The 20,518-nt window shown below is 35.1% G+C and overlaps 1 protein-coding gene across 15 annotated transcripts in view; it reads right to left on the reverse strand.

The window, feature by feature from the left end:
* AFDN (afadin, adherens junction formation factor) overlaps positions 1 to 20,518 on the reverse strand; it is a 116,167-nt gene that overhangs the window by 61,621 nt on the left and 34,028 nt on the right. For 11 of the 15 annotated variants that reach the window (XR_008436229.1, XM_053973334.1, XM_053973333.1 and 8 more), the window contains exons 3-13: positions 19,056 to 19,171; positions 17,360 to 17,523; positions 16,749 to 16,909; positions 15,599 to 15,756; positions 12,194 to 12,305; positions 11,612 to 11,779; positions 10,210 to 10,254; positions 5,320 to 5,414; positions 4,330 to 4,592; positions 2,723 to 2,792; positions 496 to 611 (exon numbers count right to left, since the gene is read on the reverse strand). Coding sequence is in view for 14 of the 15 variants with exons in the window: in XM_053973334.1 (XP_053829309.1) it covers positions 496 to 611; positions 2,723 to 2,792; positions 4,330 to 4,592; positions 5,320 to 5,414; positions 10,210 to 10,254; positions 11,612 to 11,779; positions 12,194 to 12,305; positions 15,599 to 15,756; positions 16,749 to 16,909; positions 17,360 to 17,523; positions 19,056 to 19,171 (1,468 nt within the window). In the remaining variant the exon portion in view is untranslated. The remainder of the gene's footprint in view (positions 1 to 495; positions 612 to 2,722; positions 2,793 to 4,329; positions 4,593 to 5,319; positions 5,415 to 10,209; positions 10,255 to 11,611; positions 11,780 to 12,193; positions 12,306 to 15,598; positions 15,757 to 16,748; positions 16,910 to 17,359; positions 17,524 to 19,055; positions 19,172 to 20,518) is intronic. The other 4 variants (XM_053973339.1, XM_053973335.1, XM_053973336.1 and 1 more) reach the window with 1 other exon arrangement.

Here is a 20,518-nt window from a genome sequence, read left to right on the forward strand (position 1 = left end):
CAACCCTATCTAGTCAGGTTTTAAGTATCTTTAAGCATCTTCAAGGACAGAAACTCCACACCTGCTGACAACAGCATAGCAGACATAGCAATGACCTGGTTACTTCACTCTCCAGAGTAAATCACATCATCTTGCCACTGACAAACGAAAATTTTATGTAATTGTACTTTTCATTTCATATGACATGCCTAACCACAAATCAACAATGATGTGACATGACTATCAGCCTGACTTTACAGGAAGAGAACCACAAATAACAGAATACTGAAGCAAAGGACTAGTTTTGGGGTTTTTTTTTGTTTTTTTAATTAATTGTGAAGTTTTTTGCTTTGGTTGTTAATCCTGGGGCTTGTTTGGAGAGAGATCTCAAAGGAAATCTCATTCTCCATATGGAAAATCAGATCATTTAAAATACTTTAACGCAGCACTTGTTCTACTGGAAAAAACAAATGCGTTTTTTTAATTCTGAGAAGTAATGGATCCCACGTTTCCTACCTGCTGTCCTGTCTGCGGTAATCCTGCTGGTCTATTCTAATCATCGGCTTCACCATTCCTCGCTCGGCTGTGCTGGATGCGGATGATGTCCTGTCACCGTCCAGCCTGCTGGTGCTCTAATTCAAAACAGCAGGACAGGTGCTTAGCATGCAAGCACTGCATGAGCCAGTATTTGTGCCTAGCAGCACTAAAATGAAGCTGAGGTCTGAGGCTTGAAAAAAGATGGGGAAACAGAAGAAGGGAGAATGGCACGGAGAGCTACAGCTCAGCAGGTGTTTTCAGTGAAGCACTGAAGAGCCTGCTTCCAATTCAACAGACAACAATGGCCAGCTAGGAGCAGCTCTTTGTTAATGCACTCCTAGAATTTATAATGTAGCTTGTAAACACCTTTAATCAAAAGTTGCATAGCTACAATACAAAGTAAGAATGAGTTGGGAATTAAAACTTTAGGTAAGAGACAAAGTTAAATGCATTTACAAACTTAAAACTGGTCATACTCCCCTACTCTGCTTCTGCAGTAGTTCCAAGTGTTTGCACTACTGATCTGAAACATAATTTATCCTGATCTTAAGGAAAATCTGATCTGGCAGGCAGTACCACATTTCCAAGACAAAAAGGGGCAATTCAAACTGTTATTCTTTTATGTAACATTTGATTTGTTTTCTTTTGGTGTCTCATGCTCCTTAATAGGAAGCTTTTAATTTATTATTTCTAATTCAATCAAATCCTATCAGGAATGGGACAAATACGCTGCTTTAAGCGGCAAAATAAATAGCAAATTTTTTCAGCATAAAGAGTAGAAAATAAGACATCAATAAAATAGAAAGTGTTTCAACATTTCTTAAGATTTCTAGAACTAAATAATTTGCTTCAACAGAGGAAAACTTGCCAGCAAGTGCATCTCAAAGCAAGAGTTTTAACTAAATCACTTTTCACCACCATGTCTCAGAGAACTTTCATTAAACTTACTGTTACCCCTTTTCCAAACAGAAAAGCAAACTTAGAAGAGAGCAAATGTCAGAAAATGAGTGATTCAGTGCTTTAACAAGATGTTGTACACAGTCTCCAACAGCACAACTGAAAAAAACCCTAAATTTTCCATTAATCCCTAAATCCACTAGAAGTATTTTTCTAATGACTGTGAATAGGATATGAAATAAGCTATATAATGAAGCCAGAAACTCTTATTCTGAGAAATTTTAAGATATTTTATTAGTTTACAAAGTTTCTGTTCTTCCTTTTAAAATATCACTAAAATTCCTATCAGAAGTAGGTGAAGAACACATATAAGATAAAAGCACTACCCGACAGTACAAAGAAAGTAGAGAAACTGAATCAAAAGACTATGGTAAGAAAACAAGACTAAAAATATATTCAAAAGCTATCAGAGTTATTAATACCTACACTGCTGCATTCATATCACTAAATAGTTACAAATATTTCAGTTGTGTAATAGCAGAAATAAAACATAAAAGGGAATGTAGTTCTGGGAAGATTACTCCATTTCATACTGCCGAAATAATTCATTCTCTCATTTCATCTGAGGCATGTGATCATAGCAAGTAAGGCATTAACCATTGGTAATTTACTCTTTATTTGCTCTTGAAAAATGCAATTCTGACACAAAATCTATTAACTGAAAGTGCAGAAAGAAAGCATGAAAAGATTATCACCTCATAAAATGTTTATAATTATGACTGCAGAGACAGTTTGTTTAGTCAATGTGTGTACAGGAGCTCTATTGAAGTCTAAAGTCACATCCATTAAATTTTAAAAACCAAGTTAAATTAAAATTGAACACCCTTTCACATTTTATATAAAACATTTATTTACCCCATCACAAATGACAACAGCCATATGCTACAGACACAAGGTAACAATGTACCGGTTCTAACAAGAATCTCTACCTGCATGTAATCTGCTTTCCGTAAGTCAATTTGGGGAGAAACTACTTCAGGTTTGGAGAGTTTCACTTTCTAAAAAAATGTTACTATCCTTGACATAAGTTGTCTCCCCAATGCCAATACAAATATAAACAAAAGGGTTTGGGGGAAAAAAAAAACAAATCTAAATTAACAATGCATATAATATCTGAGCCCATCCACAAGGGAAAACAGCAGAGGAGACTGATAAATTGACCACACTTCCCCAAATACTACTGTTGTTGTAATTTTGATTTAACTTACACATGCTGTTATTTATTGCTAACTTAGTCATAATACAATACCTTGCTTGCTGGTAATGCTGTTCCACTGTGAATATCTCCCTCCAGATCAAATGTGGTTTCCTGGACAGCTCTATAAGCAAGGTAACATTTCCAGTATATTTTAGAAATTTTACTGTTCAACACTTAATAAACTGCTTAATAAAACTACTTAATAAACAAGGAACAGAGTAAGTAAAATTAGTAAATTAAAATTCAAGGGTTATATTATGAGTCCAGTTAATATTAACTTTTTTTAATACGCTATTAGTTCTTCATATCAATAAAACCTAAAAATATTTATACAGACAATTTCATTTGCAAAACCAGATTCATAGCTAATTTCTTCCCAGTCAAGTGAGAAAATATCAATACACAAATATAATACACATAAAACATGTTCATGGCATTGCATTCACTACAACAGACTAGCTACAATTTTTTACTCAGCTCTTTAGTATTTAATGTACAACATAATGTAAATAACTCATAAATCATAATAATGCATATTACTATCTCCTTATTCTAAAGATTAAAAAAATATTTGATTGTTCGAGCTGCAACAGCCCTTTGCCATAGATTTTGTTGTCCAGATAAAGCTCTGCAGTAATACCGTGCTTTCCAGTTGACTGTAAATTTGCAAGAGCACTTATTTATTGATCTGCAGGCTAAATGCAGCATGAACTCAAGATTTAAGCAAGCATAATACATGAGAGCCACATGGCTGGAGGTCTTCCTGCAGACAGGGCCTACAAAAAGCACAGTGTCCTTCCATAAGAAAATAGAGTGTAGAAAAAATAAAAATGGTTAAAGCATACATCTATATTGATTCAGCAGATAAGCTGCTTTTCCTAGGTATGTTTCTCTCACTCATCTCCAAGCCAATTTGTTACTTTTCTGAATAACATTATACAATAATGTGTGTATTAATAATAATAGCCTCATTTGGACTCAGAGAAGATGGAAAATAGGATGTTGTTTTTTTCCCCTGCTATAAAAACTAATTTTAAGATTGTTTCTTCTGAGTATTTCTGTAGCCATTGAACAGAACACTTGAACCCCTGCGAGTCACAATATCTATGATCAGTATTTTTATTATGCACCTATCAAAAATATGAATGAGAAACAAAAGGGTAGACTTCTAGACTGTCAGTCCTTGCAACACAGAAACCAGTGGGTAAGTAATCACACTACAAAAAGTGGTTGTTATATTGAGACATATAGTTCCCTATCTTAACACTCTCATTTCGTGATTACTTCATTTCCAAATCCTTTTAGAGGAATTTTGTAAGTTATTATCTGAGAAAAAACAAAAACCAGACTCTCTGAAAACATTCAGCAACTTCTTGACTTTTCCTGGAGCTTGGATGAACTATGAAATAGATGAAAATAAGGCATTATAATGTTTTTCACACAGAACTGAGCATGAGGAAAACTTGTTTGAACACTTCATAATGAAAAAGACACTTCCTACATAAAATCACAAGGTGGAGCTCAAGTATTAAAATTATATACTTAACACTTTAAATGAGTTCACATACCAGTCCCTGGCCATTTATTATGCTTTCATGATGTATTTTTTCCCAAAGCTCCCTTCTAACCTCAGCAAGATGAAAATAAATTTTACTCACCCAGTTTTGTGTCTTGGACCTTTGACCATAAGACTTGCATCAGTAGATCTTTTGGAAATAATATGGTCCTGAGTAGGATCCACAAACTTAAATACATGAGAAGACCCAAACTGAACCTTCATCCCACTTTGCAGCATGGTGGTTTCTGAAATACGCTGACCTTCCACATAGGTTTCAGCATCAATGCTTCTCGGGGTCACAGTAACAACTCCATCCATATTAGTGAGGTCACAGTGATGAGGCTGAATTCCTGGACCAAATAACTGGGAATAAAGTTAATTAACTTAGAATAAATTAAGTTATACTGTAGCAGAAATAAAAAAAACAAAGACTAAGATATAGCTTCTATTTACAGACTGGTTATTTAACTTTGATTAAGAATTTACAGAGATGAGTGGTACTAAAATCTGTGAGTTTCATTTTTTTTTTCAATGCACACATTTAACTAATATGTGCAGCAGACATCCCTTAAAAAAAATTCTTCACTGTCTTGGTCATACACTGTTTTCTTCCACTTGCTGTTTTATATGAAATCTCACAAGGCAAATAATTATAAATCAACTAAATGCACTGACATGGACCCAGGCTACTGTTAAGAGACTCTCTGGCATGAACTTCATGCAAATATGCTTGTTCTATACTCTTAAAAAATCCTACCTAAACAGGATTAAGACTAGGCTTTGAAATCCATTAAGCAGTTACAATAACACTGATATTCTCTATTTGATCCAGTTATGAAAAAGAACACCCCATTTCAAATAATAAACCCCTTAAATAATAAAAGCTTGACTTAAAATAATAAAACCCTCCTCTTGAATCAAGAGTGGAAGTAAATTAAAACAGATCATTATGGCCATTAATACAAAATTTCAGCAATATTTTACTCTTCAAACTTTGAAGATTATTTACAGCATATTTTATTAAGATTCCATAATGACACGTAACACACCGGAGATCAGATCTGTAATATGAGTCTGCTTCTTTCCATACCTGAATGGAATTGTCATCAAATTTTTCGTTTCCAACTTCAGTGACACTTAATTGTAGACGATAGAGCTTTGGCTTATCTCTGGAGTCAGAACCATCTGTACAGCAAGTGATAAATATTAATTTGTAAGTTAATAAAGTTCAAATATTCACACAGTATTTCTACATTTACTGCAACTTAGTTCAGAACAGCAATGTTCACAAAAAAAGAAAACCTGAGTGACATTCTTTCAAGATTGTAGCCAACTTGGTTGTTCCTCATAATGTAAGAACCCTGAAAGTAGAGAAAGCCTACTTGGAGCAGCTGTTTACTACATATGCAAAGAATAAAGTAATCAAGAATTACTATTCTGAACATACCATGAAAAACATTTTCTATTTCCTTAGTACTTTAAGCAATACAAGAGTTTTTGTAAATCTCTAAGATGTTATATGGGTATGCCAGTATGGGTTTAGAAGAGAAAGAAAATAAAATACCTGCAGATCCCCACAGGAATAGCATCTACTGATCTTACTAAAATACACATTATCAGCAATATCTGCTATCAAGTGATCCAGATACCAAACTGTTTCTAATTCATCAGATACTGAACTAGAGCAATATTAAAAGACAATCCTACAAAATGTTTACCTAGGACATTTAGTCTTAATACACAAGACTTTAGTACTTCTTACCTAACCCTTATCTTATAGTTCCATTGACCTATACTTTCATGTCACAGAAAATGAGGTAAAAAATAAAGTCCAACTTCCTACCCCCCTCAGAAATAGGCTGGACATACAAAGTGTGCACAATTTAGCTGGTGCCTTCACAGGCTAACACAAATGGGTTTTGGCATACGTATAAATCCTCCCCACTTCCCAGAAAATCCTACTACTTTAAATATGAGCGGAAACTGAAGTAATACTGTCATTTCTAACTTCTCTCCAATCTCTTCTCCAAAGCAAAGCTGTAAAAAAGAGAGGCTACAAGACAAGGAATGTCTTACCTGTGGAAATGAACAATGATTTTAAGTCATCTCCAAAAAAGCATTACAGAATATCATTAAAGCCATGGCACATAAATTGATATTGTCTGCAGTAGACTACTAGTTATCTTCGAATTTTTAAGTGAAAGTCAATATAAACAGAAGCTCCATAAATCTAGTTGCAAACTCCCAGAATCTGTTTATTAAAATCAGAATGCAAACCACTTAACCATAAAATGGTAGTTAGTAATAAACTTCTCCTGGGGCTGTTGGGATGTTATTGGGACATAAAGACAATAGGCACAGTTAGTCCATAGACTGGTACTGTAAATACTAAAGTTAAGTGCTGATACTATAGTAATATGCAGTTATTGAACAAGGAAACACTATTATAACATTAGTATGTCATCCATCACAAAAGAAACATTAATCATAAGATCACTCATCCCTCTAAATATCTTTCAGGAAGAGGGCTAAACCTTCTATGAAATCTCTGATTCTAGAGAGGCATACATTTTATGTCACGATAAGCCAGAAAACATAATGCTAGTACAATGTCTTCAGCAATTTGAATTGTGTGCAATTTAAAGTACTTAAGAATGCTAAATCAGAAATTATATGGCTGCTATCTTCAGTATCACTAAATGCAGACATGTAATAGATTACTGAATACATCTGGCTGCTTACACCAAATTCCATTAATTTTTATTATGTCTCCTCACATCTTACACATCAAAACCTAGAGTAGCTCTTTCATTTATTTATTTATTAATCCAAAAGTCAAGTATTTCCTCCTCCTACCCATAACCTAGTTTGGTGAAAGTGGCACCCACATATGTGTTCTTTCAAGCAACGATTACTCAAGAAATGTATTTTAGTATCACAATGTTTCTGCTGATGCAAATTAAGGCTTTTGTTTCTCTGCAGTGTTAATTGTAGTAAGGAAAATATCTTGTACTAAAATCACAGCACTAGATACAAATGCAATTTTTTCTTTCACAAAAAGAAGAAAATTTTAAGGCGTTATTCAAAGTTATTTGGGTTGTTTGTTATACTCTATCAGTAGTAAAAGCCAATTTCTACAGTAAAAGGTATCTTAATCTTGAAGATAATTACAACAAATCCTAAGAATGATGAAGGGCCTTTTTGTTCTAGGGGAGGGACACAGGAGGGAAGGATGGTTGTGTTATACTACAGTGTAAAATGTATTTCCTGGTTTTCAACAGCTGGAACCTCACCTAAATGGTATTTGGAATGTATTCCTTATAACTCACTGCAGTAGGATACATATTCTGCTGTATCTATGGTGAAAGCCCTACTCCCCAGGCCACAAGAGTCCACAAAGGCTGATCTTAGAAAAGGATGCAATACAAATAGATTTCATTACTCGGTTTATGCACATAAGAGTCACCATCCACACCTTAAATAGTAATGTTATAAAAAAACCTGTAGTGAAAGGACATCAAGTCAGTCGTTTGTAACACAAACACTTATTTTTTAAACAATAGAAAAAAAATAAGATAGGCCACCCTGCATTGATATGTATTTTAAATGTGTTACTTCTCCACTAAAAGGTGAATGCTACACTGCTTCAGAAATTATAACTTCAAGTGATTTCACTAGTCGATGCTTGAAACAATGCTGGGAAATAGTACTAATTTAGCACTGACTTAGCACAGACCAAACCAAATTATGAAGATCAGCTCATAGAAAACAAGTAAGCCCAAAGTTGAACAAAAATGGTCACACAATGGACTTTAAACATTGAGTTGAAATTAGTTAAGTCTACACTTTGAATGCATATTTCCTGTACAAGTTCCTAACTACTAAGGGTTTAAACACTAATAAGCTTAGGAGATGGTTGGGCAGATCTGAAATACCATGTCGAATTCAGGAGATAATTCTATTAAATTTCAGACAAGATATGCACTTCCAGCAGAAAGAGCCAATAGTAAACTTTTTTTTATTGTAACAGACAACAAAACTCATGTGCAAAAGTGTTACACATACTGCAGTTCTGTTCTCAGAAAGAAGGCTGGCCAGGAAAACACCCTGGCCAAGGCTTTCCACTTCTCCAACCTTCTGCAATTCTTCTGTTCAAGTTGTTATACCTCCATGTCCTCCACCATCTCCCACTGCTATCTGTTCTACAGCTCAAGGTTGCTCCTTTTTGTGATGAAGCAAGGCAAAAAGCCTTATGGGGTTGCCTTTTTATTTTATATTTATGCTTTGTAATTTTAATTTCAGGCATGTAGGATCACATGAGGCTCACATCTGTAAATATGGGGGTTTGCCATTTTTCTCAGCCTTTAAATATTATGATTGTACAACTGAAGTTACTAACATTCCTGAACTCATCAAAAGCCATATTCACAGATAATGCAGACAGAATCAGCTATTCAAAGTGCTGCTGAATATCACTTCAGTATACCCAGTCTATTTCTATTAATATCAGATTGATCTCAGTTTACTGGCTCATTCACATGACTTGGATACAGAGACAATTGCTGGCTGCCACATGTACAGCCACAAGCTACTAAAGTGCATCCTCCACCATACAGAAGCTAATCTTCAGTCAATGAAACAGTCGTACAAAGAGCAACATCAGCAGCTGTGGAGAAGTGGAAAAACTGGACATACTTCACTAGCAACCTTAATGAATTTGTGCAATTCCACAGGGCATGAAAGTGAGTCTGCTAGGTTCTTCTACAAAAATATAAACAGCTTCTGTTTTGACAGGAGGACATTTCTACTGGAGTTATTTCTATAATAAATACAAGTATCCTAAAGTGCTTTTTTTCCAAAGACACAGTCTGGCTCTAGAGTATGAAGACCTTCTTTTTCACACACTGAGATAAAGACTTAAAAAGCCAGCTTTTTTTTTTTTTTTTCCAGTGACATGCCACCAAATTTACATCTTCCTAGTTAATGGTCAAGAGTTGGTGCAGAGGCACATCCATGATTTTTAGTTCAGCACACTCTATGAAACCTTTCTGCTCTCTGGAATAACAGTGTAAACAAAATGGAAGTCTGAATTCAATTCACAGAATTGAGCACTGGTCACAAGTTTGAATACAGTTCTTTGAACCCCAGTATTGCACTCCACAACCGTAAAGGAAAGGGTGAGCAGCACTGACAACCACAGGTAGTTCTTCTAAAGCAGTCTAGAAAATAAAGTGAGGAAACAGGGAAAAAACGTAATAAAATAAAAAATATTTTGGTAGACATTTCACAATGAAAAGAGAATGGCTTAGTATTCTTGTCTGTTTGGTCAAACCAGAACACATCTGCACATTACTCTAAACTCTAAGGAGAATTAAAGATCCATAATGATTTGTACATTAGGCTATCAATTTTGAACACTACAAGAAGTCTGAAGTGCTAAATCTTTGACATATACCACTAATGTTAGACAAACCAGGCTGCAGAAATGATGCTATGGAACACCACGGAGTAGAAAGTAAGGTAATTTTCCCAGGGGTCCAAACACTATTTCCGATAAAAATCAGCACAGACTTCATGCACTGCATCAACACAGTCAAATACTGAAAAGGACACTAAGTTCCATGTCATTTACCCAAAAACCCTTTTTACTATGAATTCTGCAAGCAGATGGATCAAAGAACTTTTAGTTCTACTACAACATTGCTTGTAAACCACCCTCTGAAATTTAGCTGTTAATTCTAGCTGGAAGGTTGAACTCTGTGGATAACAGCATATTCATTTTCTATTTGATGTCTGTTCACCAAACAAATAATTAAATGGAAGCTTATAAAACAGATAACTACTTCACAGAAGCAATCCCTTGGAAAAAAAACCTAAATATAAATAAGATAGTCCTTCATTTGTCATCAAGAAACACAAGACTTACAGTCAGAGAAGTTTTTAGTGACTAATGAGAGAACAGTACCAAATACAGCGTTACCTTCGTAAGTGTGATAGTTGTAGTAGGCAAAGTGATTCCTTCTCCCTGGGGTTAGAAACACATGCAGAGGACCCAGGTGAAGGCAGCACCAGCAGGACAGATACCATGCAGAACATGCGGAGGAGGGCAAGAAAAGAAAAGACAGGAAAGGGTGAAACTGTAGCCAGACAACACCTATTCAATTTATAAGGATGAAGTTCATTAAACTCATTCAACTTTAGAAACTGTGTAGAATATAAAGACATCAGTACTACAAGGCTACTGAATGAAAAAATCCTTATTGTTTAGAGAAGTAATAACAAGCTGTTAGAAGAAAAACACGAACAGGTCAGTCCCACAGGCAATGTATGAAGCTCAGCACACAGCACTGACACTCGTGGCACTTCAGACTGGGTTTACTAAATGGGTGTCTCGTGCCTCTGCCCGAGAACAACATTTTAATGAAAAAGCACCAAATCCCACAAAGAGTAAGAGAACAAGAAAAGAAATCAACAGTATTATTAAAAGAATCCAAAATATTAATATGCAAAGCAAACCTCAACCTGTAGAACATGGCAGTACGTTTCATATATTCTGTGTACTGATAATTTCATCTGGATTTAAAACAAACCAAAAAAAAAACACACACTATTTGACCATAAATTTGACCTTTTTTTTTTGCAGTTCTGATCCAGCAAAGGTTTCAGCACCAATTTCCAACCTTGCTTCCCAAAAGGTATACAACCAGACTTCAAACTGTAACATTTACTTGAATATCTGAGTGTACTCAAGTTACACTTAATAGGAAAAAGAGCTGTATATAATTCAATCACCAAAAATAAAAGTCCATATCCAAATCTATAAACATGAGGATTACAGAAATTAAGAGCATAAGTCATGTATGTTTTATCAGTAGTTGTGCTATACACAATCAATCCCCCCAGATGTTCCTAGATCATAAAATTAATCACAAATTACCACAAAGCCCAGCAAGTTCCAATTATGCCAAAATAAAACTCAGCTTGCTAGTGATTAGAAAGTTCCATACAGGCTGAAAAATGTTTCACATCTAAGTTTGATTTAAAAATTCATGTTCTTGTCCACTTGGCACTGTCAAATACTATGTATGCTACAGTGTACTTGTGAATGTAAACAAAATCAGATTTAAGTTTAGTAAATAATTTCTCCCCTTTTTTCCACTCCAAACATTTGCTGCTAACATTTTGATATTACAGCAATATGTACCTCTACCTTTAGAACTGTTACCTCCAATTCAGAATCTCACATCAGAAGAACAACTCATGTGGCACAGACTTCCTGCCACATAGAGTTCCTTGTGCTTACAAAGAATGTCTTATTTTTGAAAAATCCAAATGACTATGCAATAATGTAATTTAGCTTATTAGATAACCAGAATTCTTACCTGGGCTTAATTCTACCAGATATGGTAGTTTCTCAGGAGGAAGGCAAGAGCCATAGCCAGACCCGTCCACTCTTTCCTTCCCCTTTAATGGCTTTCCATCAGTTATCTTCCTGGTTTTCTTTGGGACATAATCAGGAGGCCTCCTTTTCAACTGAAAGACCAGTATTCCTAAAACACAGTATTATACATCCTTTGAGTCACACTACCACTGCATAAGCACACAACCAACATCTATTAATCTGCAAGTGTCAGATAGGATTACTTTCAGCTTACTACATTCCTGTCACTTCTTTAGAATAGTTTTAACTTAAAAATAACTACACACAGATTAAAAGCATTCTTCAGTATAGTGAATAACTTAGAAAATTTGGCATAAAATGCAAAACTTTTCTACTACCTAATGGTGTAATACTACAAACAGTGCATAATGAAACAGTAAATAACTCTAATACTCCCTATTATTTTAAGTGCCCAAAACCAAAACACACTAAAATATACGTTACAATTTCTTCCTTTACAGGGGCTCCACAACATGGCTGACAACCCAAGGCACAAAAATATCTTAAAGGTTTTTGGACATACCTTTATCACTAGGCCACTCTCTGAATATCTGCAGTGGACACTCATCATCATCAAGAATAGTTTCTTTAGCACCTTTATCATCAGAGTGCTGAGCACCAGGAGGCAGCATGACCTAAAAAAGAATTATCAGTTTTCAGAGCTGTTAGTGGACAATTAGAACATTCTGGGTACATTCTCTGATAACTTTTTTTGCATGTGTTGTTTATAACAAGAGATAAGGCCAAAGAATTCAGTAACTTGGAATGTATTTTGTTTCCAAGATTTTCTAACACTCTTCTCTCGCCTCTTGCCAAAGTTAAATTGCACTTCCCAGAACACCAAGTAAGTCTAAAAAGCAAAGAACAGCAAGTTACACTTAAAGAAGGCGAGATCATCTTTCAGCAAAAAAAAAATTATTCCAATTTCTCACCAGCTAAGACAAAGAAAAACATAAATCTGTGGAGATGATAGTAAAAAAAAAAAACCCTGAACTTTCCATTATTATATCACACACTGGAATCCACATTTCATTTTGCTAATGCCATTCTGCTAACATAACATATGTATATCTTTAGAAAAGACATAACAAGCTGGCAAAGACTATGTTATACCTGCTGCATCCTTGTCTTACCCAAAATGTACCTGGTCTACACAAGGGACTAAGGGCACAACTGGAGCATTTCACACAACTGCTTCATGTTGCCTAGCTCTAAGGAAGAAATAAAATCAAGAATACTTTTGGAACAGAACTACAGACTGTTCCTACTTTTTAGAGCTATATCCTTACAAGGCAGAGGAACAGGGAAACACTGATTCGTGAAATCTGATCTTAGAGGAGACACAGCCTGTAATTTCATGCATTACTGCTCCCCACAGCGATCAAGAACAAGTAACAAGGACAGGCAGTATTACAGTTATTAAAGATAAAACTTTCAAAGCTGAATCAAAAAATAAAGTATGTTGTACTCCCACACTTATAATCCTAACAATGTTATTTAAATACATAGACGGTTCTATTTTAAACAAACTACTCCAAATTATTCCCATCTCTGAACTATGACCAAGGTAAGACCTTCTGAAGTGTTGTAGCCATTGGCTACAGAACCCTACTACGCTGCAGCCCTCTAGAGACTTTGCACTCTCATTTGTTCCCTCCTTTCCATACCCATTTCTGTGTTAACCAAGTTCTCACAGATCTACCTCAAATATCCTTTCATCTTCTTCCAAGCAGGAAACAACTACATTTAAGATTAAAAGTATGCAATCCCTAAACCATTTTCTATGCAAAACATGGCTAAACATAGGACTAATTAAATTATCTTTAATTAGATTTTCAAATAGAGAAGATATTATAAAAGAAGGAAAACATTAAAATGTATAAACCAGAGGGAAACAGAAACACATCTATACTCAAACCTTATCTTGCCAAACTGCTCTATTTCACATCTCAGATTTTAAAAACAATTACACATATAGGATAATTAGGGTAACACTGTGATTCAAGCTATGTTCAACAAGCAACAATCTTAAAATTCCAAAGCCCTTGAGACAGAAGGTAGATAGTTACAAAGCATGAAATACATAAAATACCCAGGACCTGACCAATACTGGATTGGGAAGGAAACCAAAGAAAAACCAAATGCAATGAAACATGTAGAAAATACAAGCTAAGAAATTTAAATGAAGACCACAGCAACTTCAGACTTCACTTTCAAAACATTTGTTGGAATAAACAAGTAAGAGAAGGTACGTATTTGAGTATTAAGCCCCCTGTGATAAGTAATAAATAGAGATGAAATTATCAGACCCCATCCTTAATGAAAGTCTCACATGAGAACACCCCATGGTGCAACAGGTCTTCAACAAGCTCTTCTGTCATTTTAATTTTTTTAAGTGAAAACTCTCATATCTACAGTACATTTGAGTATATCTGCTTATTGTGATTAATTAATCTACAATTTTCCTCACAAGCTGGCAACACAGGCTCTGCACATGCCCCTACTAAAACAAACAAAAAAGAAACCCCTAAGAAAACAACACAAAAGAAACACCTAAGAAAACAACACAAAAGAAACACCTAAGAAAACAACACAAAAGAAAAGCCTAAGAAAACAACACAAAAGAAAAGCCTAAGAAAACAACACAAAAGAAAAACCTAAGAAAACAACACAAAAGAAAAACCTAAGAAAACAACACAAAAGAAAAACCTAAGAAAACAGTAACAACATCACAAAAAAACCCACAAAACTCCCCAATGGATCTTGCTAAAATATTTAATGTCTTATGTCTGTAACGACTACTTCTTAAAAAATCCCAATGAAACTCCTCACCATTAAATGCATATTTTTGCTTGACATTGCAAGAAGTTATTTATGCCTTACCCTCAAGTAAAAAATAAGTGCATGCTAAAAACAAAAGTCTAATCAAGATTCAGCTTTCAAGAGTTAACTGGTTTGCTGCATGCCTGCAGTCTAATGCCCTGAGTGAATATGCACAGGTAGCTTGGAAGACTGTCTAATTAATTTGACATCTTCAGAAAAGTGCACTGAACCCCACATTACTCAAGGAAACTCAAACCAAGCAAACTGAAACAAACAAAACACACACATTAGAACAAACTGGTGTCTACTTGCTTACACAGAAAAGCACTTTAGAACCAGGAATAAAGGTACAGCCTGATACACTGCAAACCAATGTATGAAAGCAAACAACCAATAGGAAAATGCCATTTACAATAAAAGTTGTCAAAAATGTTATGAAAAAGTCTTACAAGTTTATCTTTCAACTGAAACTTCAGGAGTTCATATCTTTATTACAGGTGCTTATATAGCCTTATAATGGTCTTGTCCTGTAACCTAAAATTCATCTTAATAGGTAAGTAAATGTCAACTGCTTTAATCTTCAAAGACGACACTGCACCAGGCACTCAAAGAGAACAAAATGTTTCAAAATCCCAATCAGTAAGAAACTGAACTTGTGCGTTCCACTGGTAATAGCTGAACTTAACAAAATGTAAAGAATAAGAACATGTACAGGACCTGTCTTACACAGAATACTGTAAAGTGCCAGAAGAGCAGGGGCTAAAGCCAGCCCAGGCTTTTGAACAGCTGTGAGACTTCAGTGGTATACATTATACCACATTTAGTGGTATAAAACCACAGTGATAAATGAAGAAATATGCCATTTTCAGTATTAATGTTTTCCTATACAGAAAGCAGTAATTTAGTACAACTGGAAGATTAAGGTTTTAAAAACAAAAAACCTGATATATCACTTCACAATTCCTGAGGCTGTTAGATTTAGGGGTAGGGGGGGAAAAGTTAGTCACAGAACTAACTGAGTCAGTCTATTTAGCTTGGAAGCTACTGCAAGAAAAAAAATCCAACCAAATATGAAATGTGAGAAGATTGTGTTTTAGTAACTTACACGAGCAATACAATAATCCTTGGGATTTTCTTTTTCCAGACCATATTTTTCCAGTGCTTCAATAACTGCAAAGTCTGCAGTATCTGTAGTGGACAGCAGGATTGTCTTGTATGGTATATTTGGTTTTAAACTGTCTGCATAAATTCTCAGCGTCCCACCTTAGAAATCAAATGGAATTAACAATGCAATCACAGAATAAAAAGACAGACATGAAGTAATTTATTCTATTTCTAACAGAATATAAGAACAAACCCTTTCAGAAATCATTTCATTACTCTACTAATACAAGAAAAATTACATAACACCCCCAAAATAGATTTATCTCTCCACTGGTAAAAATTTCCAATGATATTTCTGTAATGTATCTAATGAAGTGTTTTCCCACTGTTTCACCATGCTTAGGATTACATGAAGTTAAAATTAAATAATGTCAATGACCTGTTGGAAGAACAGACCTTTACCATCTTGTCAGGAAGTCTGTGCTGACCTTCCCTTTCTTTAACAAGCCCGTTGAAGATTTCCATCAGGACAATGTTTTCTACACCTCTAACTCTTTCTTCACTACTCTTCCATGAACAGAATACACCATTTCAGATTTTAGCAGTTCTAACATAGCTTCACTTGTTCTCTTCTAATGGTGTGTATACAATCACTGTTGTTATATCCCCATCCCATGAATGAGAAATACTTAATCACTATTATTCACAAGATCTACCAGAATCCTTTATGCAGAACAATCAGTCCTTTACATCCTTTATTTATGCTACTGACTGAATTTTCTATCAGGTCATTCAGCTCATTCTTAGCACAAGGAATGTCAGTTATCTCAGCCAACCTCAGTTTGCCAGTCTAAGTCCATCCTTCCTTTTTCCCAGTTTAGCACTGCTAGCGAGCTCAATGAGCACACTCTCTCTCATCAATCTGCCCATCACTGAAAGCTTTGACTTGCACTCACCATGGAACAACCCCCTGTGGAATCCTACCTTCACAAACCCTTTGTTCAGTTACACACTACATAAGCTATGTGCAAAAAATGTTGGAGAAAGCAAAAGTTAAGTCAAATTTACAGGAGTTGCTGGCCTTAAGACTATTCTTTCAGTAAAATGTTTATTGCTTATAACTTAACCAGAAGTTCTAGAAATTCAAGTACCTGAGTCTGGTCTGCCATCAGAACTGCGAAACTCCTGCATTCTCTTCTCTAGTTTTTGCTGCCGTCGCCGTTTCATAACCACCTCAGGATTGGATATTGTGCGAGTGAAGCTGGTCTCAGGCATATCTTTGTAAACCTCAGCTGCAAGGCGAAAATTCTCACTGCCAAGTTAGTTTAAATAAAAAGAATGTCATTAAAAGCTTAAAATACATATATCCTTATTACTTCACATACGACAAAAATGCAGTAGGATTCATAGACACAGGACCTCATTTAAATCATTTTAAGATGGTTTCTACATGAAGTTCACTTTCCTAAGGCTAAGCTGTTCATTTACCCATGCTCACCTGATATAAAAAAAAACAATTTAAGGACTACTAGCTGCTAATTTTCAAAGAAAACAAGAAGTCTTCTACCTCTTAAACATGGGGACAGGGAAAAAGGCATTAAAGAAACTTTACATTATACCCCTAACTTTATTATGATTTCCAATACTGCAAAGCATGCGAAAGCTGAGTCAGGGTGTGCTTGCAAGTCATGCTGCTTCTTCTGCAAATGCACTTAAAAACAACTATCATTTAAGTTTTAAAAAATAAGTTTAAACCACTTACATATCATCCCCATGAAGAAGTCTGTCATCTTTATCTGATGCTTGTCGCAGTGCCTCTTTTTCTCGTCTCTTTTTTTCTTTTTTTTCTTTTTTTGAGAGAGTTCGCTTGAAATTCTGAATTACTCCCTCTTTTTCTTGTTTTTCAGGCCCATTACTCTGAGCTTTCTGAAATAAATGAGTTTAAAACAGCTTCCATCAATTTCAATCCAAAGAAAAGTTAGTATGGGTTTTAACTTTGCAGATGAACCTGTTTAAGACACAGTATCACTGACCCAAAACCAACACTCCAAGCAACAGCATTCCATTACACAGCAAAGGGACTAATGCTCTCAAGGAAAACACAGAGAAGGCAAATATAATGTCATGTTCCAAAGAAGGCATGAACTAATTGTACTCAACAAAGTCAAGAAACTGCAGATTTTTACTTGAATAATGCCTGCTATCTACTTGACCTCAAAAGATGAACTGAAGCTGCAAAACAAATTTTTGTTTCTGAGTAAAAATACTCTGTAACAATCCTGTGCTTATTCTGCTTTCAAGGCAACTGTGTTGGAGCACCAGATAAGAATAAACTGCAGAAGGAAAAACATTACAGAAGACTTTTCCCCAGTGGTATATTTTTCCAAGTCATCAGAAGTGTTGTCTTCTTCAATTCCTGCTCCTTGCATACACAAGATACCTGTAATCCTAGGCTCATTTGCCTTCTGTAGAGAAGATTACAGAGCATGAGAGAAAGAAGATGCAGATTTTCTCACTTCTATAAGGAAGTGAAGAACATAAAAGAAGGAAGATTACAAATCACTTATTTCAATTAATAGGTATAGCAGGGTTGGTACATGTAGTGCAAGGCATCGTTAACTTTCCCTTCCACCCTGTAACATGGATGTATCCTGTAGTCAAATGCCCAGTACAAGCTCACGTCCCTATACCCAAAGCACTTCTAAAATTAACAAGCTCCAGTTCCAAAAGCAAAGGAAATTTAGTGCACAGCACAAGATTATAAACTTGCCTTAAGATAGCCCACACTGAAAAGCATGTTTTCCATAGCTATAGGCAACCAAGCTACATATAATATATATAATTATATGACTTCAGGAGCCAAAGTCTAATCTAATTTAATGTTTAAATTGCTAATATCAAAGCAAATTTTTATACAGCTGATGTTGGCAGTTCATTCATATTGCATTTTTAAGAGAAAAAAATAATCAAAAACCAAAAAAGCAAAACCAAACCAAATCAAAAAACCCTGCACAAAAAGTCTTCCATCATTTTTTTCAAGAAACAGAATGTTACCTAAGGAGATAATGTTTTTTAGCTCTTGAACTCCCCCTGGCATTCCCTTTTAAAAGCTTTGCAAGAGGCAGGATCACCTCCTGGTATGTGGCACCATATACTATTTGAGGTATTTTTCAAGTTATCATAATAGAACAAAGCAAGCTTTAAGTTCTCTAGGCATACTCCAGTACTAGACAGCTACTTGGATCACAGCATCACCAGCCATCAAAACATAAAAATGCTGTGTGGCAAAGATGCACTTTAAGTATTTAAAAATACTTGCTCCAGATACTGAAGGTCATGAGCAGCAGTTGTTTTCAGGAATCAGAAAAGTGTTTTCCTATATGTTTTCCTATATAAGCAAACCCCAGAGATTTCAAAACTGCTGCTAGCACTAGCATGCTCTATAAAGACTCACTCACCTTTGGAGCAAGTGCATCATTTTCATTCTTGAGGACAAACCTTCCCTCGCGATCATCTTTGTTCCAGTTTAACTGTACAACAAGAGGCTTCTCATCCACATCTAATCTTCTTTCTTCTTCAAAAAAAATGAAAAGCAGTAACAATTACTTGGTATCTCAAGAGCAAAGATACTTAGAAATAAATTAAGCTTTCAAAAAAACCACAAGGTTTGCTTAACAGAACACATCAGCTGCTGTTTTCCTGTTAGGTACAGGGACAGAAAGAAAGCTGGGAATGTAGAATTAATTACATGTCCCCTTTCCAGCAGTAAGCCCAAGTGGATTCCATCTATCTACATAAGCTAAGGTCCCCATAAGGTAGCATTGCACAACTCCTTTGTCAGAACTAAGTCTCGGAACACAACATTAACACTCTGGAGAAGTTAGATCTAGAGTTGAAATGTTTAGAACTTTGTAACATCCTGGGTCTTTTAAATACTCATTTTTCTTATTTTAAATTTACTTTATAGTAGACCAAGTCTAGTTGCAGCCCAAAAAATACTATTCTAAAAAGACTGCACAAAAATAAACAAGATTACAAAATTTAAACAATAAAAGAAATCAAAAGCCCCCACAACATTATGTAGATCTGAGAAAAAATTTTATTTAGAGTATTACATCGATTTTAAGTATATGGAAAAACAACTGACAGAGTGGTTAAAAAACTGAAGCAAGTCTTGCTATTTGATTTTCCCTTTCAAAAAAAGGAGACAGTACATATGCCCAGGAAAACAATGTCGTCTTTGTGGTTATTTTTGTTTAGTAAGAAATGCTTCTATTGACCTTGCATGCCTCAATCATCTTTTAAAAATCAGGAACTTGCTCTGCAAAGAAAACAATTTCATTTTGACTATAGGTACAGCATTAACAGATTTTTAAAGAAACCTAAGGCAGAAAAAATAAATTATTTTCAGTCTTTCAAATGCAGAATTTAAGGTCGTTCAAGCACTTGTATATACTCCTGAAGTACAAAAATAAAAAACACAACCAAAAGGCAGTTTCTCCTTTATCTGTCTCCATCACCACCACCACACACACTATATCACCTTCTGATCTGAAACAGACAAATTTTAGCAGTATGAAAGGCTATTTAGATATCCAAGTTCTTCACAGGTAACATTAGAGGATCTGTTTAAGAAACATAGTGGTTTCGAAGAATATTAAGCTGAACTTCCCCCAGTTCAGCAGTAAAAGAACATGAGTTACAAGGCTACCATCACAGGCCCACAATTTCAAAGAACAGAAAATGTACTCTCAACTGCTCTAATTTAACAATCCTAGTCTCCCATTATAAATTTAGCCTTTACCTACTAATCCTAAAAACAGCAACTCTCAGCATTTTAGAGATCATAATCAAATCTTAACATTAACTCCAAGCCTGGTATGTATAATTAAGTTTTGAAAACCACTCCCCAGAAAACAAT

Source organism: Vidua macroura, chromosome 3, assembly GCF_024509145.1.
Source record: "Vidua macroura isolate BioBank_ID:100142 chromosome 3, ASM2450914v1, whole genome shotgun sequence".
In the NCBI taxonomy this organism is placed as follows: domain Eukaryota; kingdom Metazoa; phylum Chordata; class Aves; order Passeriformes; family Viduidae; genus Vidua; species Vidua macroura.